Below are 27,281 nucleotides of genomic sequence, written 5' to 3' on the forward strand. Positions count from 1 at the left end.
AATGAAAATATAGACTCCACACACGGATTGAATTTGGTATTATTATATACCAAATATATGTTCATAACATATTTGATTATGTGAATAATTGGTAAATCCCGTAATTAGCTCAAAAAAATCTCTATTTCAACAACAAATGAATCAGAATTTGAAAAAATAATTTCCTAAATTAATTCAAAATAATAGCTAATTTTCTTAAGTAATTCAAAATAATCTACGTTTTAGATGCGATTCATTTATGATATTTTAATTTTTGATCTAACTAAATTATATGCACTCTCATTTTGTGGTTGTTAACATAAATTAACTCATTGTTCAAACAATATCCATAATTGAATACTATAGAAAAAGGAAAATATATTCATTCTAATATTATATATAGGGATTGACAAAAAAAATATTATTTTTTCACTTACTATTATAATATATCATAATTTTATTTTAAAACATAAAATTTATAAATTTTGTAATAAATGAAATTCAACCCGTACTGTAGTACGGGTGATGATCTAGTATATATATAAAAACCAAACCAATTATTACTCATGTCATATATCTCTTAGACTTGGTGATAATAGCACCGTGAAATATGTCCGCTGAAATGCATCAAAGATTGCAACTACACGCTACATAAAAAAAATTGGGTAATAAATAAGGTTGCTTATTCAAGATGAACTAATGAAACACATTAACCTATGCTGAGTTGATCTTTATTAGATAATTAGAAGTTATGTGACACGTATACAAACTTTTTCTTAAGCTTAAGAAGTTTGTGAGAAGATAATTTTACAATATTTCGAATGAATATCTAGTGGTAATTACGTTTTTTAATAGTGCATCTTTATCATCTAAAATATACATTAGTAATTGATTTCCAATATCAGTTTAATAAAGATTTACGGGCAGAAATGTTTTACCACATCAGAGAGAGTTATTTAAAAAAAAAAATTACAAACATAGGCTGATCTAACAGAAATTCATTTAGAAATTCAAAGCACTAAAAAAAATATATATATATATATATATAATGTAAATTTACATGATTATTAATTTATGTTATTAATGAGACCATATATTAATACATAGATTCTAAAAAAATAAAAAAAATTATCTTATTATCTTATCGAATTTTGTTCATTTTTATTCTAAAAGTTATATAAATCAAATATTACTTAAGATATATTGAATGAAATTCATTAAAAAAAAAATTCCATTATTCCACAAAATGTATCCAATCAAAATTATTTATTCAGAAAGTTTTCGTTTTACAAATTGTATCATGAAAATTTTGCGGTATATGTAATAATGAGAGTCTATAATGTTTTGGTTTTTCCGGTATAAATTTAGAAAAATACTAAAAGATAACTGGAAAGAACTCTCGCAATTGCCGCATCTTTACTTTTGTTTCTATCAAATTAAAGAAAAGTAATCATTTTGCGAGGATACCTCCAACTCCAAGCTAGTAAATGGCAAAAGACAACAAAGAGTAAAATATATATTGGTTCAATTATTAGAACGCTGACAAGAGACTCTAAAATCATGTAATGATTAAGTATATATACCCCTCCGTTATTTCAGATAATCGGACCGGTTAATCGATCGGCAGAGACATACTAGGTTTCGAATGACAAATATTAAATTCATTAAGTGAGTGTAATTGGTTTTGTGACATGTGAGTTGTGACATAGTTTATATTTGACTGACCATGCAGTTTATCGTTTACTCGTTGACGTTAAGATAATAAATCAATTTTCTTTTTTAATGTATCCCGCAATGTGGTTTAGCGTGTGTCATCAAAATTGTTTCGATACATAAACGTGTTTTCTATGAAATGATGGTAGTACGTAAGCCCAAAGATATATAAATGAAAGAGAGGCCACATTAAATAGCCATACGAAGAAAAAAAACAAGACCGATAATCAGTGGCGAAGCTAGAATTTAAATTTACCGGGGTCAAAATATAAAAAATTATTTTAATAAAATAGATGTGGTTGTTTTTTTTCTTCAAATTGTATTGCATATAGCTTATGTTTTTTTTATTACATTTACAAAAATAATATTCGGATATGGAGGATATCAGGTTCTGGATTTGTTTGTCGATGTTTCTGATGCGATAGTATTTCTCTATACCTCTTATTATTTTCTTTTTACTAAAAGGTTTTGAATTTAGGTGCTTACATCTCCTTAGGCCAGTGAACATGACATTTTATGTGGTAATTTTCCAAACAACACGCGAACCTTTGCCTAAAATTTTTTACCAGTTAAGTTACTAACGATACAATTCATAGTCAGAAATGTAAAAGTCAATGTCTCTCGGTCTAAGGACAAAAATAAATATGGAAACGTTAAGATAATGTAACTCAATTTCCGATTACTAAACTTTTTTTTTTTTTTTTTTTACCGCATTTCCTATTAACAAACAAAAAAAAATTAGAACAAATTAAATAAATTTTTTTTTCAAAACAAATGTAAAAAAACAGAAAAAGGAGGTAAGTGTAATGTACCTTTTTTCGTTTTCCATTACAATTTGGAAAAATAAAATTGGGAATAATAAGGTTTGCCTTGGATAAACCATGTCTCTCTCTCTACATTAACACAAGAATTGCCTTTTCTTCTATCAGATATTAACTTTGGGTTTCGTTCGATCCGATTAGAAATCTCGATAATGGGGAGAGGAAGGATTAAGATGAAGTTGAAGGGGAGGCGACGAGATTTGACGAAGAAGAAGAAGGTGAGAGAGCTCTGCGATTATTGCGGATTCTCCAGCAGCACCATTAGGTAAACTCGCGGAATCAATTATTATTATTAGCTTCGATTCTTGCGGAATGGGTTCTATTTTCTAGGGTTTTGTTGTTGAATTAGTTCGTATTTAGGTCATTGAGATATAGAACACGTTTGGTTATGAGTTACAAACCCTAGCCATCGCAAGATCTGATTCTGCAATTTTTTATTCTTCCTTTCGTTTTTCTGGGTTAGCAGAGCTGTTACTAGGATTTTTATCACTTATGCCACTTTCTCCAAATAAGTGGGCTTGGTAGAATTATTTGGAATATCTCTTTATTCTGCAACATAACTTGTAATCACCTAAACAACAGTTTAAACCAAAGCCCTGACTTTCTTCTGTGTTTGCAAACTCTTTCTAGGTATGATGAACAAAGGCCACACGAACGAGATCACGAAGCAGTGGTATGTATCTTGTATGGACTTTGATCTCTCTGTATATTTTATTTCTGTTTTTTTTTGGGGCTCACATATCGTTTTTCACACTTCTTCTAGTCTATGGAGAACGAACTCAAGAGATTACGGCTTTTGACCAGGTCTAACTCATTAACATTTCCCATTTCTTGTTCTGAAAAATTATCTCCTGTTTTTTTGTTATCCCTCTCCTCTCTTTCCTTTGTGATTCTTATGAGTTATCCTTTATATATTTCCCAGGAGAATGACTTGTAAGGATCTCGACGGTCTGACTTTCCCCGAGCTTCTATTACTTGAAAGCCATTTAAAGACTGCCTTGCTCATTGTGAAGGACCGAAGGGTGAGTAAACAAATTTTAAAATTGGGGGAATATAGATAAGAAATAATGCATCTTACTTCTTTCTTCTATCATTCAAAGTGTTAAATAAACATCTTTTTCTTTTTTTACAACTGTTACAGAAGAAGATAAAGCTGCTTAAAGATGATGAATGGATGCTTATACGGGTAAAATTACTGCTGTTTGTGAATCTCCGAGGACCTGCTGTTCATGTTGTTCTTGTAATATCTTCCAACTTTGAAGCTTTCTTACATTTTTGTAGAGGAAGGGCGATGATCGTGTGGGGATAGAGGTTACTGTTCCCTGCAAATTCTCTACCAGCAGGTAGTCTCCTCCTTCCTAGCTTAATTGGAAGAACTTTTTGGTTCTAAGTTGTAGTTGTCTGGTGCACATTACTGACTGTGCAAAACTAAAGCCTGATTTGGTGGGTCTTGGTATATGTACAGCACGGGGGAGAGACAAGATGATGAAGCACCAGCACCGCCGCGGCTGGTATGTATATTATATTCATTCACAGTCCTGCCTCTCTCTTTGCCCCACATTGTGTTGTTATAAATGTGCATCTCTTTTTGCAGTCGAAACTTCAGCGAGAATTCGAGAGACGAAATGCTGAAACCATGATGATTGAATACGAGAGATTATGGCTGTTGAAGGAGTAATGACTCGCCATCCCACTTGTTGCTCTCTTCAGAGTCGATGTCAGTTTCACTTTGTTTCTGATGGTTTTTTTTTCTTTCTTGAATCTGACAGGAGAATGAACGGTAGACAGCTTGACGGTATGAATCAGGGCGAGCTGGGCTTACTTGAACTTAAGATAGTAAATGGATTGCAGGATTTGCTGGAGCATATGTATGCACCAACAAGGGAACAAATCGCTAAGAAGCGCAGATCTCTGTTAAGAGATGTTCAGGGAGCTGAGCGCGATGGATGATCATCATGTTCCATCACCAAGGGTTTCACGAAAGCTCAGAAGGCCACACCGGCGATCAAACCTGTCTGCTAGACTCTAAGTGACTTCTGGTTTCTCTATTTCTATTTGAGTTTATCGTCAGTCCTGACTTCCTCATGTCGAGTCTCTCTCATTTGAATTTAACATGTCTTTTAAAAAAAAAAAAATGTCTTTTAAGTAAATTTATTAATCTATTATAGTCGTGGCATGTTACAGAGTATCATTTTTTCTTGATACTTGCACTTTCCGACCTCTTTCAACATCACCTTCAACCTCAAAATCTTATTATTACTGTTCTTTTGAAGCATTCTTTCGAACACTTGGCATGCATTGACCTTACAGCTCACAGACTTCGCTTTCCAATCAAAGCTCTTTTGCATTGCATTCAATCTTAAGCAACGACAACAACAACAACAGCATTACATTCACTTGCAGACAAGACACGAATCCAACCATTCCATTTTTGGTCTGGTCGAAAATTTCACAAATCTCAGGTTCTGATTTAAAAGTTTTAAAGTTTCGGGCTTTTTTGATCCGATGTTGGTTCAGGATCGTGCGGCGTCTTCTCCTGCCAAGCCGCCGAAATCTCAGATCAGAGAACTACCTACTCATCAACAGATCCGACGACGATTCAGTGAACCCAAAAACCTAGATTTCTCGACTTGGTTCTCTGAGAATCTCTCCAGAATTGCTGTCTTCTCTCTCTTAATCGTCACCATAGTAGCTCTCTTCTTCCTCTAAAACACCACCGACACTGCTTCTCTCCTTTGTTTCCAGTCTCAGTCAACTCAGTCGCTTCAATCTTTCTCTCGCCCTCAAATCAAGTGGAATTCGATCCCTGTCGTCCTCGACAAGACCTCCCCGTACGCTAATTTCCTGACGGAGAAATGGATTGTTGTGTCGGTGACCAAGTACCCAACTGAGGAGCTCAAGAGCTTGGTGAAGATTCGTGGATGGCAGGTTCTAGCGATTGGAAACTCGGTGACACCAAAGGATTGTTCGATCTTTTTGTCTCTCGATGCTCAAGCTGAATTGGGTTTTCGAGTTTTAGATCACTTGCCTTATGATTCTTTCGTGCGGAAGAGTGTTGGTTACTTGTTCGCGATACAGCACGGTGCGAAGAAGATCTACGATGCGGATGATCGTGGTGAAGTGATTGATGGAGACCTAGGGAAGCATTTTGATGTTGAGTTAGTTGGTGTAGATTCTAAGCAACAACCTATTTTGCAGTATAGTCATGAGAACTCCAATAGGACTGTGGTTAATCCTTATATTCATTTCGGGCAACACTCGGTTTGGCCTAGAGGATTGCCATTAGAGAATGTAGGTGAGATCAATCATGAGGAGTATTACACTGAGGTTTTTGGTGGTACGCAGTTTATACAGCAGGGAATTTCTAATGGTTGATTCGGTGTTTTACTTCACTAGGAAAACGACTTTAGAAGCTTTTGATATTAGGTGTGATGGTGCCGGTTAATCCTTTTAACACTCGTCGGCCTTTTGGGGGTTAATGCTTCCTGTTTCGGTTAGTTCCATGGCTTCTGATGTGTTGAGAGGTTGCTGGGGACAAAGGCTTCTGTGGGAGCTTGGTGGTTATGTTGCTGTTTATCCACCTACGGCTCACCGATTTGATAGAAGAGGAGGATCTTCATGCTAATGTTGGTCGTTTGATCAAGTTCTTACTTGCTTTGCTTGGAGGTCAGAGAAGCATAGTTTCTTTGAGACTATCCTTGATTTGAGCTTTGCTATGGCTGAAGAAGGGTTTTCGACAGAACAGGATTTGAAATTCACAGCTGCTTGGCTTCAGGATTTGATTGCTGTTGGGTACCAACAACCGAGATTGATGTCGCTGGAACTGGATCGCCCGCGAGCAAGTTTCGGTCATGGAGATAGAAGAGAGTTTGTTCCAAGGAATTTGCCTTCGGTTCATCTCGGGGTTGAGGAGACCGGCACAGTGAGCACTGAAATAGGGAACTTGATTAGGTGGAGGAAGAATTTTGGGAATGTTTTACTTGTTGTGTTTTGTAACGGTCCCGTTGAACGCACCGCACTCGAGTGGAGGTTACTTTACGGCCGCATATTCAAAACTGTTGTGATATTGTCTTCTCAAAAGAACTCAGATCTCTATGTAGAAGAAGCCAAACTCGATCACATATACAAGTATGAATTTCCTCAAGATTAGTAATGTATATGTTGATTAAAGTTCAAGATTCGAACGGTAAGTTTGTATGTATATTTCAGGCATCTACCGAAGATATTTGATAGATACAGCAGCGCAGAAGGATTTTTGTTTGTTGAAGATGATACAATTCTCAATTACTGGAATCTAAGATTTGGGCTACAGAGACAAGGTACAACATTTTCATCAAATTCTCAGCTTTTTTATTTTATTATTCCACTATCTCGTTATGTGTATCTGACAAGGAATCTTCTTGTTGTAAACTGGCGATTTAGGTATCAAAGTCATGGACGTCAGTGAAACCGACCGGGAACTCTGATTGGTTTTCTGACCGGAGAGGCGATACTAAGAAGATCCACCGAAGACGAAACTTAATCCTAAAGTTGTAATCGTACGAAGATGGCCATCGAGAAATCGAACACGACGGTGGGAGGTGTTGAGATACTGAAGCCACGTACGGACAACAGAGAATATCGGATGATTGTCCTTAAGAACTTGCTCCAGGTCCTGTTGATCAGCGATCGCGATACCGATAAGGTTTGAGGTCATTATGATTTGGTTTCTGATATTGATTCCTTTAATTTTGGGTTTCGTTTACTGATTCGTGAAGTTTGATTATTTTCTTCAAGTGTGCTGCTTCAGTGAGCGTTAGTGTTGGATCATTCTCTGACCCTCAGGGATTAGAAGGCCTAGCTCATTTCTTAGGTACGTTTGAGTTTTCAAGTTTTGTAATTTCTCAAGTAGAATTCGAATTTTTCAGGATTTTGGAATTTCCATGGAATGATTCAATCACTGTGCTGTCATTGATTGATTAAATCTATTGTTTTATGTTTTAACTAGATGTTAACCCGCGGTACACCGCGGGTCTATATTTTTATTAGAAAAATTTATTAAATTTTGTTTTAAGATACTCTATAGATATATACTATTTTTTTGTTTAATTTAAATGTATAATACACCGTGAGACGAAATTTTATTACAAAAATTGAAATTTTATAGATAGACGTAGTATAAAAACAATAGATTCAATTGTATGATTTTGAATAAGATGCTGATTTAACCCGTCTTATACTGATTTTACCCGCGGTATTCGTATGCTAAATTTTAAATAATAAAATGAGGATTTAATATGTGTTATAGCGATATATTAGTGATATTTTAATTTTATATTAATATCAATCCTAACCAAACCTGTGTCATACAATTCGTCCCGTAATATTTAAAACTATTTTATAAAAACTTAAAAACCATAGCTAAATGGGCAAACAAAAGCCAAAAAATTTAAATATATCAATTAGAAAATTTTGAATTTAATTAGAAAAGATTGCTCCATAATTTTAAACCTTAATGATCCATGTAATTAACACTAACCTATTATTGTAAATTATGGCCACTTTAATTTCATTCGAAGTAAAACATCCGAAACTTTTTTGAACAGGGGTGGTATTACGTATTTAATGTATTTATGAAGATTTGATATTTGAATTTATTTGAGAACATTACTTATTTTTAGCAATTTCAGAAAAAGACATGGGTTAAAGCTTGAACTGATCCGATAATTAAGGTCTGAATTAATAGTTTTACACCGGCCTTGTTATTTTATTTGTATTTTCTAATTATTTTATCACTATTCAAACCTTAATGATCCATGTAATTAACACTAACCTATTATTGTTATATAATCACAAATATTAAAAATAATATGTTTAGAACTGCCATGAAAAAAAAATTAAGTATGCAACTTTCATTAGTTCACATAATGAAAAAATAAACACATAGAGTATTAGAACCCAATAACAAAGAATCATGTCTACCAATTTTGTAAAGACCTACAGAGCCCAAATTGTGTTTATTCAACTCTCTCACATACCCAAAATGGAAAACTTAGAAACGGAAAGTTCAAACTCAATCATCGGTGGTTTAGCAGATGAAGTCACCGTCGTTAACGGTCACAGTAACGGCTCCGTCGATCTGAGCCTTGTTTCTTCAAAGCTACAGTAAAACGCATGGATCTACTCTCCGTGTAGCGTATCAAGGAGTTCTCGGCGTGTATTCTGAAGCTACCATCGGAAAAGCATATCCGAAATCTGAAGATATTCGGTGTGATCAATTCGATGTTGCGTTTCAGGCGGTGGAGCTTTGGATCGCCGATCGTCTTGTTTTGCCAATCGAAACCTAAAGAATTATGATCTCCTCCTCGTCACCATCTTCACATCGTCGGCGAGGTTTAGATCCTGGTTCACCACTGTCTCCTAGCTCTTCCCGGAGTCCGTACAGATTGCATCACGTCTGCGATTTCTCATTTTCTGTAAAACTGGTGAGTTTTTATTAGACTAATGAAAGGTATTTATAATGTTTTGAGAATACTATAGGGTTTTGGGTGAGTGAGCTCCTAAAATCTTGCTGATCAAGTAACAATATCTTCAAAATCTTTTATTTTTGGAATTGAGTAATTTTCTTGCAAATCTCGAAAAAAAAAAGAAATATAGGAAAGATAATTATGAGTAATTAGTTGGGATGACAGCCAATGGTAGAGATTTTAGAAGGAAAGCGAGAGATTTTTGGCAACAATTTTTGAACGTAATATCTTTGATTTAGGAGAGATTTTTGGAATATGCTTATACCGAAATATATGTGTAATTATCTACATTAATGACGATTTTTTTTAAATTTCCTTAAATGTCTTATCCAAGATCCAGATATAGTAAAACCGAGTAAAACCCGGATCCAAATTATTAAAAGCAAAAACCCCCTGCAAAAATATATATATATATAGATTGTTATTTTGATTTTAAATTTATTGCAATTTAAATGGGCAATTACCTATATTTAATCTGTTATTGTAAAAGAAAAATGACATAGCTTATTATTAGAATATTAAACAAATTTATTAACATAATATATATATATACTGTTAAAAAAATAAATACGTTATATTGTTAAAATCTGGACATTTATTATGAGCATAAATATGAAAACGATTTTCCATTAAAATCGGCTATTTATTAGGGTCATTAATATGAAAGATATTAAGACAACATGACTTCATTTATTAGTTTGAAATTAAGACAACGACCCTTAAATTGCTAATCCAAGATCCGAATAGACTAAAACCCGGGTCAAACCCGGATCCAAAAGAATTAAAGCAAAAAAATACTATAAAAATGTATATATAGATGTTTTAATGTTTTACTATTGTTTTTTTGGTTGTTAGGGCATATGCTATTTAATGCAAGTGAAAAGTATCCGGAGGAAGATAGTTACTCCAAGTACATCACAGAGGTAATATATATCTTTAGACTCTCCCGGAATATGAAATCAAGCATACCTTGAAGTTGATCTTGATTCCACGCGATGTAAAATTTTGAAAAATGTGGAATTTTCTTGGTGTAGCATGGAGGCAGCACAAATGCGTATACAGCCTCTGAAGAGACAAACTGCCATTTCGATGTTAATGCTGACTGTTTCGATGAGGGTTTGGACAGGTACAGTTGGTGTTTTTGTACTCTTGCTAACTGATCTTCTCTAATCTGTTACCATTTTTTGCCTGTGTATGATTCTTATGTGGCTGCTTAAATCAGATTTGCGCAGTTCTTTATCAAACCACTAATGTCAGCTGATGCCACCATGAGAGAGATTAAGTCAGTTGTGGTTCCAATAGTTTTCTCATGCTGAATAAGTGAGGTTTGTGCTTAGGGAACATGGATACACTTCATGTACGACCCCAAGCGAAAGGAGTGGATATAAGGAGTGAGCTTATTAAATTCTATAAGGAACACTATTCTGCCAACATCATGCATCTGGTTGTCTGTGGGAAGGGTATGTTTTGGTGCCAACATAAAAATGTTTAAATAGGTAACATATGAGCTAATGCTTTTCTCTGCATGTTTTCAGAAAGTCTTGATAAAATTCAAGATCTTGTGGAAGGGATGTTCCAGGGAATCCAAAACACCAACAAAGTTGTCCCTAGATTTCCTGGCTAGCCATGTACTCCGGACCATTTGCAGGTTTTTTTTTCCTTCCGCAAATTTAGAATATATTTTTACATGAAGATATATCATGCTAGAATGTTTATGATGTGGTATTTTGGTAATGTTGTATTACTTTGGTTTTAGATTCTTGTGAAGCCTATTCCTATAAAGCAAGGACACAAGCTGGGTGTTTCATGGCCTGTAACTCCTAGCATTCATCATTATGACGAAGCACCAAGCCAGTACCTTGGCCATCTAATTTGCCATGAGGGCGAAGGAAGTTTGTTTCACGCCTTAAAAACCTTGGGTAGGTTTTCAATAGGGCACACACCAAGTTCGATCTTCATTCTCCTTCTCTTTCACCCTCGAAATGTGACAAGACTTTTTTGAGGTTCCCTAAAATGATTAGAAATTTTCTTCAGAAACTACAACTCTTTTGTTGTTTCAGGCGTTGGTGGTATAGATAAAATATATTGGTATCTTGACATGGAGAGCCTAGGGTGCCATAACTAATTTTTAAATAGAGTAGCATGGGAGGATTTTATAGAATCACTGATAGAAAGTGGGCGTCTTTGTCTTCTAGAGAGTTCCATTCTAGTCATGTAAACAAACTTATTGGATGGGACAGGTTACTGATGTTATTCCTGTAAGAAACATGCTCGATTACAACATTTAGTAGTCTTCTTATTACTTGCAGGTTGGGCAACTGGACTGTCTGCTGGTGAAGGAGAGTGGACTCAAGATTATGCTTTCTTCAAGGCTTCGACTGATCTTAGAAGATGCTGGCCATGGTGGGTTCTTCTATTATTTTTTTCATTCTAGGAAGTTCACAACAGTCTTTCTTCTTTCTTGTTGAATAGAGAGTATGGGTGTGTTTGGTGTTTTGTAATTATTAAATTCATGGGTTTTCTCCTTGGTGGATTTACAGAGCATATGCAAGAGATTTTAGGGTTGCTGTTCAACTACATTCAGCTATTACAACAGACTGGCGTTTGCCAGTGGATTTTTGATGTGGTATAAATACATTAACTTGTACGACTCATTCTAATGTATTGCTACTGATATGCTAAGATTGTAGTTTCCCTTTTTTCTTCATTTTTTGACCTTGTGACTTTACTATTGCTAATACATCGTTTATTGTTATTGAAGCTCTCAGCTATTTGTGAGACAAAATTTCATTATCAAGACAAAATACCACCAATGTCCTATATAGTGGATATTGCATCAAACATGCAGGTAATAATTTAGCTCTTTCTCTTTTGTCTAAGCATTTTTTTTAATACATGCTTATCTCTGTTACCATGTCATCAATCATTCCTTCAATAAATCGTGCATATGAAGTTATGCAATGTGACTAAAGTTTTGTAATTTATATCTTTAAAGCGCAAACCTAAGCTCACGGCTAAGAAATAATAGTTCTTTTAATATCTTCTGTATTCTTTGCAATTACTCTTCAGATATATCCGACCAAGGATTGGCTGGTTGGATCATCACTGCCAGCTAAATTTAATCCAGCTATTGCACAAAAGGTTGTAGATGAGCTTTCTCCTAGTAATGTTCGGTAAGTCTGTGGTTTTAAGAGTCTTACTTTGCAGACATAAAACTTCTGGGTAGCTACCTGTTATACACTAAACTTATAATGAAATCATGGGTTTTCGCCTAAGCTAATTTTACATCTGTTCTATATATTCTGAAAATAACTGTGCATGGCATTAGAGTCTGTTATTGCTATTGATATTATTATATATGATGGCTAATTTATGTACTATTCCCATTAGCTTTTCTGCAGTTTACTTTCACCATTTCCGGCATGTTATTAAAGTTTACTTGTTAAAGCACTGGAATTTAGACACAGCTCGGACTTGTTTCCAAAGAATCTTGATAATGCCATTGCTTTTGTAGAATTTTTTGGGAAGCACAGAAATTTGAAGGACATACTGACAAGGCTGAGCCATGGTATAACACTGCCTATTCTCTTGAGAAGATGACCAGCTCCACCATTCAGGTTCACTTTTTGATATGTTATATTAGCTCGAAATGATTCATTTATTTTCTATGCGACTACTACTACCTCTGCTTCAGTTTTGTTTGAACAATTTTGTTTCCTTAATATCTTTTTGGGTTTATGTAAAATAATTACAGGAATGGGTGCAGTCTGCGCCTGATGTACATCTGCATTTACCAGCGCCTAATATCTTTATTCCTACGGATTTGTCATTAAAGGATGCTAACGACGAGGTTCAATTTCACGGCATAAATTAGAAGAATTTTTTAAATTTTTACTGCATGAAGCGGTCATCTTATATGATCAAGTACTGGAACAGGAAACCGTTCCAGTTTTGTTGAGAAAGACGCCTTTCTCAAGATTGTGGTACAAGCCAGATACAATGTTCTCGAAACCGAAGGCATATGTTAAGATGGATTTCAAATTTTCAATTGCCCACTTGCAGTCAGCTCTCCTGACGCGGCAGTTCTTAGTTCTTACTGATATTTTTACACGATTGCTGATGGACTATTTGAATGAATACGGTATGATTTGGTCGATATTTCTCTCAGTATTTTCCATTCAACTAGGTGTTTTCTCTAGGCTTTAGTTCAGAGAACTCTGTTCCACTTAAGTGGAACCGAGCTTCTGAAATTGGTAATTTGTCCATTAAGCACCAAAATTTGTCTTATGAAAAATATTTCCGTATTACTTGCTGTTGACTGAGCATTTATTGTTGCTTTTGACAATGTCATCACTGCTTTCTAGTTTTCTGCTCTGTTTTGCATCTTCGTTGTATGTCCTCGAAGACAACTGAAAAATAGTATAAATAAGTAAAATAAAATGTTTGAGTAAAGACACAAAGCTTCTATTTTGATCAAACTCTCCCATCACTCTTTACGTCTTCTATTTTGTAGCTTGTTATGCACAGGTTGCTGGTCTTTACGATGGATTGAGCCTTGCGGACAATGGTTTCGAGGTGAGTTTGATATTTACCTCATCTTCATTACACACGTTTGCTATCTTTTACTGAATGCCTTTTCTCTAATTTTTTTTCTGACTACCTCTTTTTGTTCCCAGTTGACCCTTCTTGGTTATAATCACAAATTGAGGATCTTGCTGGAAATTGTTGTTGGTAAGATAGCACATTTTGAAGTTAAACCTGACAGATTTGCTGTTATCAAGGTAACCATGTCAGACTTTGTCTCTTTTTGTAACTTCACTTAGTGGTTGAACGATGTCCTCTGTACCCGAATAATTGAATCTGTGTTATTCTGTTTCCGTATTATTTACTAGGAAACTGTCACAAAGGAGTATCAAAATTACAAATTTCGACAGCCATATCACCAAGCAATGTATTACTGCTCACTGATATTACAAGATCAAACCTGGCCTTGGACAGAGGAACTGGATGTCCTTCCTCATTTGGAAGCTGAAGATGTAGTTAAGTTTGTTCCAATGTTGTTATCAAGGACATTTATTGAGTGTTATATAGCAGGTATCAACATTTTGTGTTTATTTATTTGATCTTCTTTTGCTGTGATGTTTTCTGTTTTTGTCTATGTCTTCTTCTTTTTCCGGAAGCTGAATACTTACATACTTCATTTCAGGTAATGTGGAGAATAATGAAGCTGAGTCAATGGTCAAACATATTGAAGATGTTATTTTTAACGATCCAAAACCGATTTGCCGACCTTTGTTCCCGTCTCAGCACCTCACTAATAGGGTTGTCAAGCTCGGAGAAGGTTTGAAGTATTTCTACCACCAAGATGGCTCAAACCCCAGTGATGAAAATTCTGCTCTAGTGCACTATATTCAGGTAATTCCTTATTCAGATTTAGAAGGTAGCTTTGAAATTTATTCTAGGTATCTACCAATTTTTACGTCTTCTTTGGAGTTTCTTCGTGTAGATATCTCGGTATTATCTTAGAACATATTGCCAGAGATCATATTGTTTTGGCTAACTGTAACTTTGGTTGCCGGTTCATAGAGATGACTTTGCCATGAATATTAAACTTCAGCTATTCGGTCTTGTTGCAAAGCAAGCCACCTTTCACCAACTTAGAACAGTCGAGCAACTTAAAAATTAATTATATATCTCAGTTGATCTAGCTATGGAATATGATCGTCATCCAGAGCTATTTAACTGATATGAGTTACTCTTCCTCTAGAGCAATTTAACTGATATGAGTTACTCTTCCTCTAGAGCAATGTAACAGCTTTAATAGACATGAAGCTTAAGAAACACAAGAACTTGAAGGAGGAATCCCGGTTTTACTGGCGAGAGATTCAAAGTGGAACACTCAAATTCAACCGTAAAGAGGCAGAGGTACAGAGAACAGGTTCCCTTTCCTATAATGTTTTCTCTACAACTAAGATAACCGCCTCTCGAATCGACCACCTGGTTTATACATGACCCATGCATATATACTTTGAATTGTATCAATCCAATGATTAAATTCAAGTCAGTCTGAATTTTTTTTTTTGAGAATGACTCATCGATTGGGTTTCATTGTTGGCAGGTTGCTGCGTTGAAGCAGCTTCAAAAGCAAGAGTTGATAGATTTCTTTGACGAATACATAAAGGTTGGAGCAGCACGGAAGAAATCGCTGAGCATAAGAGTATACGGGAGCAAGCATTTGAAGGAAATGACAAGTGACAAAGACGAAGTCCCATCACCATCTGTTGAAACCGAAGACATTGTTGGTTTCAGAAAGTCCAAACCTCTTCACGGGTCGTTCAGGGGATGCGGACAACCCAAAATGTGAGGGCTTAGTGAAACTCATTTCTTTATTCAAAGACTATTGTTTTTCGTTTCTCCTTTTTTGTGGTTGTAAGAATAATATTTAGGTGAACCTTAAATTATTAGAAAACAGAGTTTCAATCATCAAAGAGAAAAAGAAAACATTGATTACTCTACAAAATATACTGTTGAGAAATCAAAGAGATTGTGAACGCATTTCGCTATATGAGGCCGAACCAAAGTTAATCGCGACGCAACCCTTGTTCCTCAATTTATAACATCTGTTTAGAGTGCAACATTTTCTTAAAGGCAATGTTTTTATGAATTGAACCGACAACCTCCAAAATTGAAATTGAACCAAAAATCTCCAAATTTTGAAACCAAAACCAAACCCGATATTCAATTGAGAACAGAAAAAGAAATGAGAATCAGAAGAAATTAGGGATAAGGTGAAGAATCAGAGATTAGAAGAGAAGAAGAAGAAGAAGAAGAAGACATAGAGAAATTCAATGTTTTTGATGATCTTTCGATTAAAACGTTTACAGAGAAATAAATAGTCCTGGGCGTTCGGTTATCCGATCGATTATCGGCTTTGGTTCTTTCGGTTCTAAAATTTAGTATCCATTCGGGTATTTTGAAATTTCGGTTTGGTTTTGGTTTAGCTCCGGTTCTTTCGGTTTGAAAATTTAGTATCCATTCGGTTATTTTGCTTTGGATATTTTAGGATTTTTTTGGTTATTTTTGAGTATTTTTGGATATGTTTCAAGTATTATTTGGTCTATAAATAACTAATATTTTTGAAAATATAATTATATTTCAGGTATTTTCGATTATCCAAAATAATTATTCGGTTACGGTTATTTTGGTTATAGAATTTAGTAACCATTAAGTTATTTTCAAACGAAGAAGACTATAAACACGAGCAAGCTACTAAGGCTTTAAACGAAGGAATAATGATGAGGCCCATTAGGCCCAATAATCTGATCGTATCACAAACCCGATCGATATTCAATTGAATCAAAAACACTCCCTTTCTTCAAAATTGCTCGCCGCCATTCTTCTTCAGAAAGGTCTCTCGCTGCAGCTCTGTCAGGTTCTTCTCGCTCTCTTTCTCGCTCGCTATCTCTCTCGCTCTCTCTCTCTCTCTCTCTCTCTCGCTCTCTCTCACATGTTTCTCTCTTTCTCTCTCTGGCTTAGGGTTTCATGGAGGGTGTCAACGCCGGAAGAGAGCGGAGTTTTCGAGCGGCCTACAACCGCATGCGTGATTTCTCCCGATCAATGGAGATTCAATGCAATGCTCAAGTAGCATTGATTGCTTACTCTCCAGATGTTGGGAGAGCCGAGACCTATGCATTTCCAGGGTCAGTTTTTTTCTCCATAATTTTTTTGCACTATGTGACTATGACTTGAAATCCTAAAACGTGTTTTTCTTGCAGTATTAATGAGGTGATGGATCGATTTGGTTATGAGCCTAAGGATTTTGGGATGACTCCGTTTCAGAGGTACACTGAGGCCTTGGCCGGTGTTACCGGTCCGGTGACTCTGACACAGAGGACGACAGAAGAGTTGGAAAGCCTGCGTGAACGTCTGAACGCAATCATCGCTTCATCACTTTCGGAGCAGTTGAACCGTGCCCAGTAGCTTGATTCTCGTGTTTTTGTTTAAGCTCTCTTGAATGTGTATATATATGCTCACCAACAATAGAGAATTCTGAGCTCTTAATTGTTCTTATCTAATGGTGTTTTTGTAATCAAATCTTCACGGTTTAAGCTTGAATGAAACAGATCGTTGGTTTAATCTGAGTTATAGCTTCTTCATGATCAAAACATATGTGTCTGAGAAATCTTGTGTCTTTTTTACTGTGTTGATAAAGTCTCCATCACGGAGATCTCCAAATGACGGTAGAGTATTATGCACATGCTGCTGCTCCTGTAGGTGGGGGACAATTAAGCTTGGTCTGGAAGAAGTAATGTGGATCAACAGAGGCAGAGAAACTTAATGCTGAAGCAGCTACTGACTGAGATTCTGCCTCGAGAACGCGGTCTTTGCTTTTTGCTTGGGGCAAGAGGTTCTGGTGAAGAAGGTCAGCTTGGAAGATTTTTCCCTGATTCTAGATTGAGACAACAGTTCTTGGTCGAAGCTGCACATCAATGTCAAGAAGCTGGATTATATGACAAAGTAAGTAACTTCTCATCTAACATTGTTTCCACTCCACAGTATGTATGTCTTTCAATAGAGCTGTCACCATGTTTTCCATCTTCTCAGTCCATAGAGATACAGAAGAGGGTGGGTGCATTTTCGGCTGCCTTGGAGACTATAAACAAGTGTCTATCTGAAGCCATCTGTTCTTTTGCCCGTGGAAGGTTGGATGGTGAAAGCAGAACATCAGGGCTTATTCTTGCAGGGAACGATATTCTTCAGACTTACAAATATTACCCTGGATTCAGGTATATTACTGCAAGCTAGAAATCTGCTTTTGCCTTTAAGCTGAAAATGTGCTCAAGGTGTTTGCTTCTATTCTGCCACTGACAGTCTCCAGGAAAGACAGCGAGTGATGGAACTAGAAACCATACTAAGAGAGCTTGAGGCAATACTATAGATCCACAAGTGCTGGAGGTTTGTATTCTGGCTCTCCATATTTCCACTTTAATTGTATCTGTTACTTCTTTTTCCTTCTAGCCTTTGTTTCTTCTCATTATGCTTTTGCATATAAAGATTGATAAGTCACTGTGTGATACAGACATATACACATATTTTCTTGTTTGCATATAAAGATTGATAAGTCACTGTGTGATACAGACATATACACATATTTTCTTGTTTCCTACTTTGAAGCAGCCAATAGAGCTTTTAAAAGAGTCTTTTCATGGATGTGGGTGGTTTGCGTAGTGATCTATTAGAAGGCTATGGGTTCTAAATATTGAATGTGAATTTTGACTTGACAGCAGGATTGGAGAAAAGAAAAAACGTGACTTCCTTCAGAGCCTCAGCAGAATATCAATGCTACCTAAAACGAATTTGATTGATACAAGCAGAGAGGCTCATGCTGGTCAACTAGTGCCGGTGGCTTCGAGTCCTCCAATATCCTCAACACCAGGCAAAGAACTCGTGGCTCTGGCTAACATACCCATTCATGAGAAAAAAGCATATGTGTATGGAGAGGTTGTGAAGATACTTAACACTTCAAGAGAATGAGGCTTGCCATTTAGAGTATGGATTTCCTATACCTTGTCTTAAAACTTAGTACTGGTTCACTTTACTTGAATTTACTGTTGATAAATAATATTCGTTTTCCTTAACTAGTTTTAGAAGTCTAGCTAGAATTGTTACTCTTTTGATCTGCGTTATAGCTTCTTCAGATGTTGACTAGTTTTCATACATATATTTTCTTGTTCACCAAAATCAAGGGATCATCAATATCTCAGGCAGAGTTGCTGGAGAGGGTCTGGGGACAGAAAATTTTGTTGAGTTTTGGCTAGGAGCTGTGATAAACCATTCAGGATTGTTGCTTATGCTTGTGAGGACACGTGAAAATGGATTTATACCGTATGAATACAACTTGGAGAAGGATGCAATGAGACAGGTTGAAACTAGTTTTCGCTTCAGTTTAGATTACCATGAAAATCTGGAGGAGTATATTGCCACTCTTGTTCCTACTAGACCACCTCTACTAAGTTTAGCTTTATGTTTTTATAAATGCGATTTCTTCACATAACATTGTTTCTTACTTCGACTCAATTGATGGGTTAATTTTGTTGTTTCTATTCCTTTCGTTAAGTGAATGAGAAATGCAGTGAAGAGTAATGAGAGTAAACCATACCCATAGATTGGACAAGACTCAGATTGTTTGGCGCCTGTTTACTGATAGATAATAGGATTATTCCAGATTTTACATGAGCAAGCTCTCTCTAGAAACAAAACCTGTGAATCTCTACCTAAAAGCTACTAAAGACTTTAGCCAAAAAAAAAGCTGGGAATGGTGAAACTTTGAATAAATCAGAGCTTGAGAATAAGGCCAATGGAGGCAATGATCGCTTCCATTGATATCAGGGAGGATGTAAGAATCATGGACATTGATTCGGACACCAAGAAGTCGTCCAGTCTACATCCTGTTTCACACCATTTCACCAGTTTAGAAACCAAACATATGAATCTGAATATGTACCAAACAAACATAATTACCTTTGTTGGTTTTGCGGCCACCATGGATGGCGATAACCCCAATAAGTGTAACCGACAACACCAAGATGTTGCTTTCTAAATGTATCTACAAAGCCCTTGGCTAAGAAGTTTGCACCAAAGGACTGCCTTTCTTCTATTGTAAAACCAGCACTTCTTTTGTTCCCCTACTTATATGGTGGAGAATTATGAAAACTGAGAGATTACTTTTCGATGAAAAAAGGGGAGGGAAGAAGCATTCGAGTTCATTACCGCAGGATTGAAGACGTCAATTTCTTCATGAGCGCAATTTAGATCACCCGTCAAGACTACAGGCTTAGACTTTTCCAGCTCCTGCAGATGCAAAATGGCCATTGAACTTGTGAAAGAAGGACAAATACAACAAAATAAAGAAACTCTGAAGAAACGTTTCATACTTTGATGTGATTGCTGAGGGTTCGATCCCATTCTTCGATCCTGTATGACTTGAGAACCCACGGAATCCATTCGTTAGAATTAAAAAAAAAAAAAAAAAAAAAAAAAAAAAAAAAAAAAAAAGTAGAATATGTCTCAACAATGACAACTAAATGCAATAAATTTGAGGGTTACCAGTCTTTTTAAGCCATCTCCGGAATTAGGGACATAAGTATTTATCAAATAGAAGGAGTCGAATTCAGCAGTTACAATAAGCCCCTTCCACGTTGTGATCTGATCCAGTTAGACCAGTGCTATATCTAACTGAGAGTGGTTTTATGTCAAAAAAAACAAACTGATTAAAACACATACAATTCAATTTAACGTATCAGATAACATGGATATGAAATAACAAATAAGCACATTCTTCTGTTACCCGTGAGATTATTGCAGTTCCAGAGTAGCCAAGTTTCGAGACGCTGCAGGACCAGAAACTATGATCATAGCCATCAATAAGAGTTTTCTTAATTTCCTCAACATCCTTTACCTGTCATATGTTTGATAGATGTCTTTAGTACAAGAGATTTCTAAACTGGCAATGTTTAGAATATAGAGCAGAAACAACTAAAGAAGGGCCTAAAGTTATGACCTGGATTTTAGTCTCCTGCAAGCACAAGATATCAATATTTTTTCTTTGGGCAAGCTGCAGAGCAGAGAAGCTCTCTAACTTCAACAATGCTCTCAATCCATTAACCTTCACACACTTGGTTATCCTCTGGTAGGGGGGTCTCATTGTCTTTGGGTTATAAGCTTTCCAGTCCTTCTGAGGCTTCGTATGAGCAAGTACAGCCCAGGGTTCTGAGGCTTCGTATGAGCAAGTACAGCCCAGGGTTCACTTTGACTCGGGGATACGATTATTTCTTTGGTTTTCAGAAATTCACTAGAGATGATCGATGATGCTTCCTCTTTTTGAATGAATTTGCTGCAGTTTAGAGACTTTTCATTTTAATTCAAATGGAACAAGCTTAGACAACTACTAAATGCAAACAAGTTCATGCCTTTTTCTCGATATGATACATGAAATAGAAAAGTGTGTGTTCTTGGTGTGCAGTTACATACCAGGTAAATTGCTGTCCATATGAAGTCGTAAAGTTGAGATAAGTTCTTGTTTGCGTCCTTTCACAGGTAGCCCAAGTTTCCTATAATCAAAACCACAAAAAGGTTCCACATGTTTAAACAATGAACAAGAATCTGGATGTCCACAGAAACAATAACAAAGCAGCAAGAGAAAAGAAAAGAATAGAAACAGAAACTTGCCTCAATGTGGCTCTAAGTTCTTGAACCGTCATCGCCTCGATATCCTTTCGATCATCTTGAAGAGTTCCCATTTCAGCTCTACCACTATCACTTCCCTACACATCGAAACCAACAATTAAACAAGCAAACCAAAAGAAACCTTAGCTTCACTAGTGCAAGTGAACTGATCAATCAAAAACTTAGCACAAACCATCTGATGACAATTCTGATCAGTAGCTGCTCCTACTATCTCGAGTACCTCCTTTCCCTTGCTGTTGTTGATAGAGAAAGGTATAGATTTAACTGTAGCATTTGACATAAGCCTCTTGTTGACACTTCTCGTTCCTACTCCAACACCAACGATAGATGAACCAACGCTTAAACTCCTAATAGGCACCACCAGAAACCTAGAATTATCTCAATCACGAAATTTCACACAATAGAATTTTGGAAAACATAAAAAAGTTTTTTAAAAAGGTCACAGCTTTGAGACTCCAAACATCAGCTAAATGAAACAGAACCCAGAAGAAATCCGAAATCAACAAGTAAAGGGTTTGATTTGTCCGAAACGATTCAGAAGATAACAACAACACAGAAAAGCCCTAAGAAGAAGAAGCGATAATCCACTAAACAGATTTAGACAGAACCGTACTTGGCGACATTGATGACGGAGCTCTGCAGACCTAACTGAAGAACTTTGTTCATCGAGAGTCGAGAGGAAGGAGAAGCAAAAGAACCGCCAAAAAAGAGCGTCTTTTCACATCGCGATTACCGATTCCACTCGCTCAACGCTCGTACATGACACGCGCCCACTGTCTTTGGTCACTCTAAAACGCTAGTCTTTTTTTTTTTTTTTTGAGCAACCAAACGCTAGTCTTAAACACAGACACTATCATGATTCATTTTCATACCACGATCAACAGCATTCCACATAGAATGTATATAAATGGACCAAGTAGATCCACAAAGCCTGCTCTAATGTTCTTCTTTGTATAGTTAAAACCTAAGGCAAACAAAAAAAACTTGGCGAAAATGTACAGAAAATCTCCCAGTTTCATCTCTCTGCAAATATTTGAAGTCTTCTATAAGAAAGTCATAATGAAACATTTTGGATTGTTTCCAAGCCTGGAGATGATTTCGGTGGTATAGGTGATGCTGATGGAGATTCATCATCAAGATCCTCAAGATCAAACTCCAACACCTTCCTAGTAGTTGCTTGAGATGATTCTCTAGTAATTTTTGAGGTTGAAGAGTTGCTTCTATTCCTTGAGAGAGACATGTGAGCTGAATTTACCACTGAGCTGAAAACACCGGCTTCTCTTAGCTCTTGGATTATAACCTGAGAGAGATGATAGCTTTGTTCAATCAAAAGCACTCAAAGAGGATGTAGATTTGGTAGTAAAACTAACTCACCATTGGTGCATAAATGCGAGTCAGAATTCCTTTCCTAACAAGTTTTAGGATCAAATTGTCGTCAGTCCATACAACTCTTTCTCTGTACCATTGGAGCATTTCCTCTGAAGTTGAAGTTGAAGCAATGATGAATGCCTGCAAAAAACAAAAACAAAAATGTGATAAACAAGAACTATATCAATCGACAAAAACAAATCAAATCCTAGCATACGGCTCTGTCAAAGTCTAGCATGAAACATCTCTTGACATCTTCTTTAGTTGGTTTGCAGCCACATCGATCACGTCTTGAAGTAAGATCTGAGAATTTCGAGTAAGTGTAGTGAAGAATCGCAGCTTCGCCTAGTTCCATGATGCTGTCACAACAAAGATGGAATCAATATCAGATGACATAAGCAAAAGAATGGATGTCTATGTTTAAGCCAAGTGAGGAAAAGAACATACTTTGGGTACTTCATGTAGTTGAGCCATCGATGAGCACCATTGGGCTGAAGATGGTCTTGAATCCGAGCGGCGGATTTCCCATTTGCATAGCTTAGAAAATAGTTCGGATTGCCACGAGTTGCCTCTTTATATCCGGCTATAAACCAAAGAAGATGTGATGAAACTTCAGATTAAATGATCTGAAATAACACCTCTAAAACAACCATTTCAGTTTTGAAAGATCAAGATGCAAAGATGCATCACACAAGAGCACACCAATGAGTCACCAAGATATCTAGGTATGTCTAAATAACCAGAGGTGGTTCCTTTAAATCCTCCATTTTTCAGTCTAGATGGCTCTAAAGCCATAACTTAATGACAAACAAAACACAAGAATACCTTTTAGCTTGTTCTTCTTTTAACTCTCTTGTCCTGTATATAACATTCAGTTATTGTCACGGTAACATAAAGAAAAAATCAGGATTCATGAACCGATCAATTCATGTAACAAAACAAGACTCGTAAAAGCCGACAGGGATGGTCTCAAAAACTCGAGACACATTTGGGGAAGTAGCAGTGCCTTCAACAAATAGATAAAAAGTGGAAACTCCAATGACCTTGTGATAGACAATCCATGGCAATGTCGGCTCTAATCCAGCAGAAGTGCTCGTCCTTATACATATCTACACAAAAATCCGATTTTTTCATCATCAAATAAATCAAGTCTTAGCATTTCTCAAAACCCGTCAAATTGGATCCAAGAGTTCTAACCTTAGGTTTAAGATCAGGCTTGTGATCAAGCTTCCAATCTCGGAGATAAGGAAACGATTGAATCTCGGAGCTCGCCATTGGAGGAGGAATGCCAAGCAGGCCAGGGAAATCGGAAGAAAGGTGATGAGTAAGAAAATGCGCGAGTTGAAGAATCTGATGAATTTGGTTTCGAGGAGCAATTAACAAATATTAAAAGAAAGAAAAGATAAAACTTGGCCCATCTCCGGCCCATTACAAATTAGACTCTGTCCAATCCATCGATCACTTTGGTCGGTGAGCTGGCCGTTGAGTCGACTTAACTCTCTTCTTCTCACTTAAACGAAACACGCTTATTGTCTGAAAAGACTTTGACTGAGAATCTGAGATCTAGGGCTTTTCTTCCTCAGATCTAGTTTTTTTTTTCTCAGTTTTCTCTCTCGATGCCTCCAAGAAAAAAGAAGAGAGTTGAGGAGATGGAGCTTTACCAGAGCCCAGCAGTCCGTGCACAACAGTTCGGTCGGTCGTTCGACATCATCACGAAAGATGCAAACTCGGTACATGCACAGACCGGTGCAAATGTAGCATTTGCGGCCATCGCGGAGAACGACAGAAGAGTCTCTCATGCTACTCCTCCCGGGTAAGTCTTTGATTAAACCTACCTTTGTGTGAATCGTTTGTGAGTGATTTCAACAATGTAATCCTAAAACTATATATTTGCAAATTAAATGTATAATAAACTAACTCAAAATTGTGTGTGTGTAGTATGGTCGACATCTTAAGTCGACGTGGATTTGCTCCCACCGAGCCGGTGAGCAGATACGGAGTTGCGGAGAGCGATCTTCATCTCACAACGATGGCTGCAAATGAACTGACGGAGTTGGCGGAGCAGGCCGAGACGGCTGTTACAGCTATCACGGCGGAGCTGGCCGGACGCAATGCCAATAATGACTAGAATCACGAGCTAGAAATATATATGTATGTGTGTAAGTGAAAACTTTAACTTTCTCTGTTATCTTGTCTTGTAGTTCTAAGTGTAGGTGTAACTTGCGAATTCTAGTGTCATCTAATAGTTTAGAGAAAACTGATGAATGATTGGAAGAAAAAACTACTTTCTTTAGTTTGCTTTTCCCAGTTTTTCTTTCATTTTGCCGTTGCATTAAAAAACAGTCAAAGCACACTCTGTTAATTACTTGCACTATCGTTGTGAGCGGTTCATGTGGGATGTCAAATTAAAAAAAAAAAAAGAAACTGAAGCAATTAGTTTAATATAATAAGAGTTTGGAAGGAAAACAGTGTTACTTAATCAAAACAAGACTACTGTCTTTGAGTATCAAAACTAGCTCCAACACATCTAATTTCCTTGTGTGAAGCAATTCCACTTGTTAAAAAATTTCTTAAACAACCTGCCTTTAAATAATATATATATATATATATATATATATCTGAGATAGAACTTAATTACACCCTTAAAAAGTTTAAACAACCCAGCCCTGACTTTTTACAGCGGTTATCTCTAACAAAACAGGCCATCAAGCTAGATAGACAACAATGTTCATACAGTTTCATGATATATCACACGTAAAGAACGAATGCTCAGCTCTCAGCTGTGTTGAAAATAATCATCAACATGGCTTGACAACTGACCACCACAAGCCAAACAGCCCCAAGTCCTGTCCTTACTTCACATTCAGATAATACGAGCTTTGACTGCTTGTATTGACCAAAAGTTGGAACCAATACAAGAACAAAAGGCATGGCAGCGCGGAGAGGTAAAAACTTATCTATCAGTGCATATTATATGTTTTTAGTAAGTAGTGTATCTGAATCGCTTCTTCTATTCACACATTTTCTTAGTTTGTTTGCCACACCAACAAGGATAGCTGAGCTCGAGAGATGTTCATTGGACAATGTCAAGGATGCTTACACTTCCTTGCAATTTAGGCTTCTTCTCCAGGTCAATAATGTCCAGGTCGGTCTGCCAGAGTCGAGTGACTTACACATCATGTATATAAATCGTCATAATCATATAATATAGATTCTTCGAAATATGTTGGCATTTCTATAAACAATCATAAATATAGTTATAAAAAAAACGATAAATATGAGTATTTGTAGGATAAACAAAATTGAAAATTTTATGACTTATGATCTAATGTTTATGTGTTTTGTTTTATTTCTTCCATCGCAAATGAAATAGGCGTAAGTGCTTATTGAGGTGGAATTTTAAAAATGTGTCATACCAGTGACCGGTCAATCAAAGAAACCATGTGTCCGATAATTTGCAATTTGTGATTCAGTTAATTAGGTAACCAACATGGTAATTGTTACATCATTAACGAGCTCGTGTTTGGAACCGCCCGAATACCGTAATTGGATCTCCCTTTGTAATATATATTCTCTTTTTTATATCATCGGTTTCAACTAATTAAAACACTTTTAGCTTAAGATGGTTAAGTTGTGGTTCTTTAATAGTCGATGTGGTTCACTTATAATCAAACACATACACTATGTCATACCTTCTTCGTCCCGATATCCTTTCATTAATTTAAATTCCAGTGTAATAGGAGATATTGTAGTATTCACGTGATGTGTTCAAATTTTAGTACCGTAATCAGGTACTAGTCTCCAAATTCGATTAAAGCCAACTATCAAACCAAATTCGATTCAGTATAAATAAATAATAAAAACTAAACATTATATCTTATAAAAATAAAATCTAAAACTAAATCAACTATTTGGGTTTGTGTATTACGTTCCAAAAATCAACCTAAAATGTTGCTTAATTAATGGATTTCAATTTTTGTTTATAAACGCATCCGTAGTCTTTAATAGTATCATAACACGATTTTATCATGTTCTTTTCGTTTATGAGTGTTCAAAATCTCATCTGAGACATCAACACACATAGAATTTAATCCTCGACTATGCTCTCTCAGTCTCTCTGCTCGTATCTAATCCATTTCCTTAAGAATCTTGTTTTCCATCTGCAAATAAAGATGAGAAGAATCATTGAGAACATGATTGTGTTATTATTAAGTAAATATTTTTGAAAAGATTAGGTAAAGTGTACAATAGCTTTGAAATAACTAGCTTGTGACACGAGAGATAGTTAGGTCTCTCTACATATATATATATATATATATATGGTTTCTAGCCTTGATTTCCATTCACGTATTAACTTATACTATAAAAGTATAGTCACGTATTAACTTAAGTATTTATACATTTAACTTTAATCAAGAAAAACAACTTTAATCTGCATAGGAGATATATTATGTATATCGGTAACATTATTTACACAAGCTTTTGACACATGTTTTCTTTTGTGATGTTAGTTACCATAAAGAAGTGATATTTTAAACATCCCAATGTATTTTGTATCGTTTTCTTTCGTTTATGAGCCACGTCAGTACATACGACCGGGACCATATATATGGAAAAGCATCCCTGCGACACCGTTTAAAGCCAAAAC

At 36.2% G+C, this 27,281-nt stretch overlaps 5 protein-coding genes and 3 pseudogenes across 10 annotated transcripts; 6 read left to right on the top strand and 2 right to left on the bottom strand.

The window, feature by feature from the left end:
- The first annotated feature begins 2,549 nt into the window (after positions 1-2,549).
- LOC9316006 lies at positions 2,550-4,701 on the top strand. 2 transcript variants are annotated; one of them, XM_002879893.2, is made up of 9 exons: positions 2,550-2,778; positions 3,144-3,186; positions 3,277-3,317; positions 3,436-3,535; positions 3,655-3,699; positions 3,795-3,856; positions 3,979-4,024; positions 4,108-4,187; positions 4,283-4,701. In XM_002879893.2, exons 1-9 carry the CDS (start codon positions 2,666-2,668, stop codon positions 4,461-4,463), a joined length of 711 nt encoding a protein of 236 aa, XP_002879939.1. In that variant the 5' UTR covers positions 2,550-2,665; the 3' UTR covers positions 4,464-4,701. The 2 variants fall into 2 exon arrangements, with proteins under 2 accessions (XP_002879939.1, XP_020883289.1); XM_021027630.1 differs by lacking the exon at positions 2,550-2,778 and adding an exon at positions 2,897-3,034.
- Positions 4,702-5,000: 299 nt separating this feature from the next.
- Positions 5,001-7,034, top strand: LOC9316009 (annotated as a pseudogene).
- On the top strand, positions 7,035-15,574 carry LOC9316010 (annotated as a pseudogene).
- Positions 15,575-16,354: 780 nt separating this feature from the next.
- Positions 16,355-17,184, top strand: LOC110228996. Its single transcript, XM_021027635.1, has 3 exons — positions 16,355-16,451; positions 16,556-16,719; positions 16,795-17,184. Exons 2-3 carry the CDS (start codon positions 16,562-16,564, stop codon positions 16,997-16,999), a joined length of 363 nt encoding a protein of 120 aa, XP_020883294.1. The 5' UTR covers positions 16,355-16,451; positions 16,556-16,561; the 3' UTR covers positions 17,000-17,184.
- Positions 17,185-17,287: 103 nt separating this feature from the next.
- LOC9316011 (nuclear pore complex protein NUP93A) lies at positions 17,288-19,162 on the top strand. Of its 2 annotated transcripts, none has more exons than XM_021027633.1 (4): positions 17,288-17,536; positions 17,624-17,805; positions 17,891-17,974; positions 18,304-19,162. In XM_021027633.1, the coding sequence occupies exons 1-3, from the start codon at positions 17,357-17,359 to the stop codon at positions 17,955-17,957; spliced, it is 429 nt and encodes a 142-aa protein (XP_020883292.1). In that variant the 5' UTR covers positions 17,288-17,356; the 3' UTR covers positions 17,958-17,974; positions 18,304-19,162. The 2 variants fall into 2 exon arrangements, with proteins under 2 accessions (XP_020883292.1, XP_020883293.1); XM_021027634.1 differs by having other exon boundaries at positions 18,307-19,162.
- On the bottom strand, positions 19,163-22,033 carry LOC9316012 (annotated as a pseudogene).
- Positions 22,034-22,116: 83 nt separating this feature from the next.
- LOC9317855 (glycosyltransferase-like At2g41451) lies at positions 22,117-24,058 on the bottom strand. Of its 4 annotated transcripts, XM_021027629.1 has the most exons (7): positions 23,831-23,854; positions 23,677-23,742; positions 23,459-23,491; positions 23,081-23,216; positions 22,851-22,992; positions 22,640-22,774; positions 22,117-22,565 (listed from the first exon to the last, which is right to left on the bottom strand). In XM_021027629.1, the coding sequence occupies exons 4-7, from the start codon at positions 23,092-23,094 to the stop codon at positions 22,320-22,322; spliced, it is 537 nt and encodes a 178-aa protein (XP_020883288.1). In that variant the 5' UTR covers positions 23,095-23,216; positions 23,459-23,491; positions 23,677-23,742; positions 23,831-23,854; the 3' UTR covers positions 22,117-22,319. The 4 variants fall into 4 exon arrangements, with proteins under 4 accessions (XP_020883288.1, XP_020883286.1, XP_020883287.1 ...); XM_021027627.1 differs by lacking the exon at positions 23,459-23,491 and having other exon boundaries at positions 23,831-24,058; XM_021027628.1 differs by lacking the exon at positions 23,831-23,854 and having other exon boundaries at positions 23,677-23,816.
- An 85-nt stretch (positions 24,059-24,143) lies between these two features.
- Positions 24,144-24,952, top strand: LOC9317856. The gene is made up of 2 exons (XM_002879899.2): positions 24,144-24,446; positions 24,572-24,952. The coding sequence occupies exons 1-2, from the start codon at positions 24,250-24,252 to the stop codon at positions 24,759-24,761; spliced, it is 387 nt and encodes a 128-aa protein (XP_002879945.2). The 5' UTR covers positions 24,144-24,249; the 3' UTR covers positions 24,762-24,952.
- Positions 24,953-27,281: the final 2,329 nt, after the last annotated feature.

This window comes from Arabidopsis lyrata (assembly GCF_000004255.2).
Source record: "Arabidopsis lyrata subsp. lyrata unplaced genomic scaffold ARALYscaffold_4, whole genome shotgun sequence".
NCBI lineage: Eukaryota > Viridiplantae > Streptophyta > Magnoliopsida > Brassicales > Brassicaceae > Arabidopsis > Arabidopsis lyrata.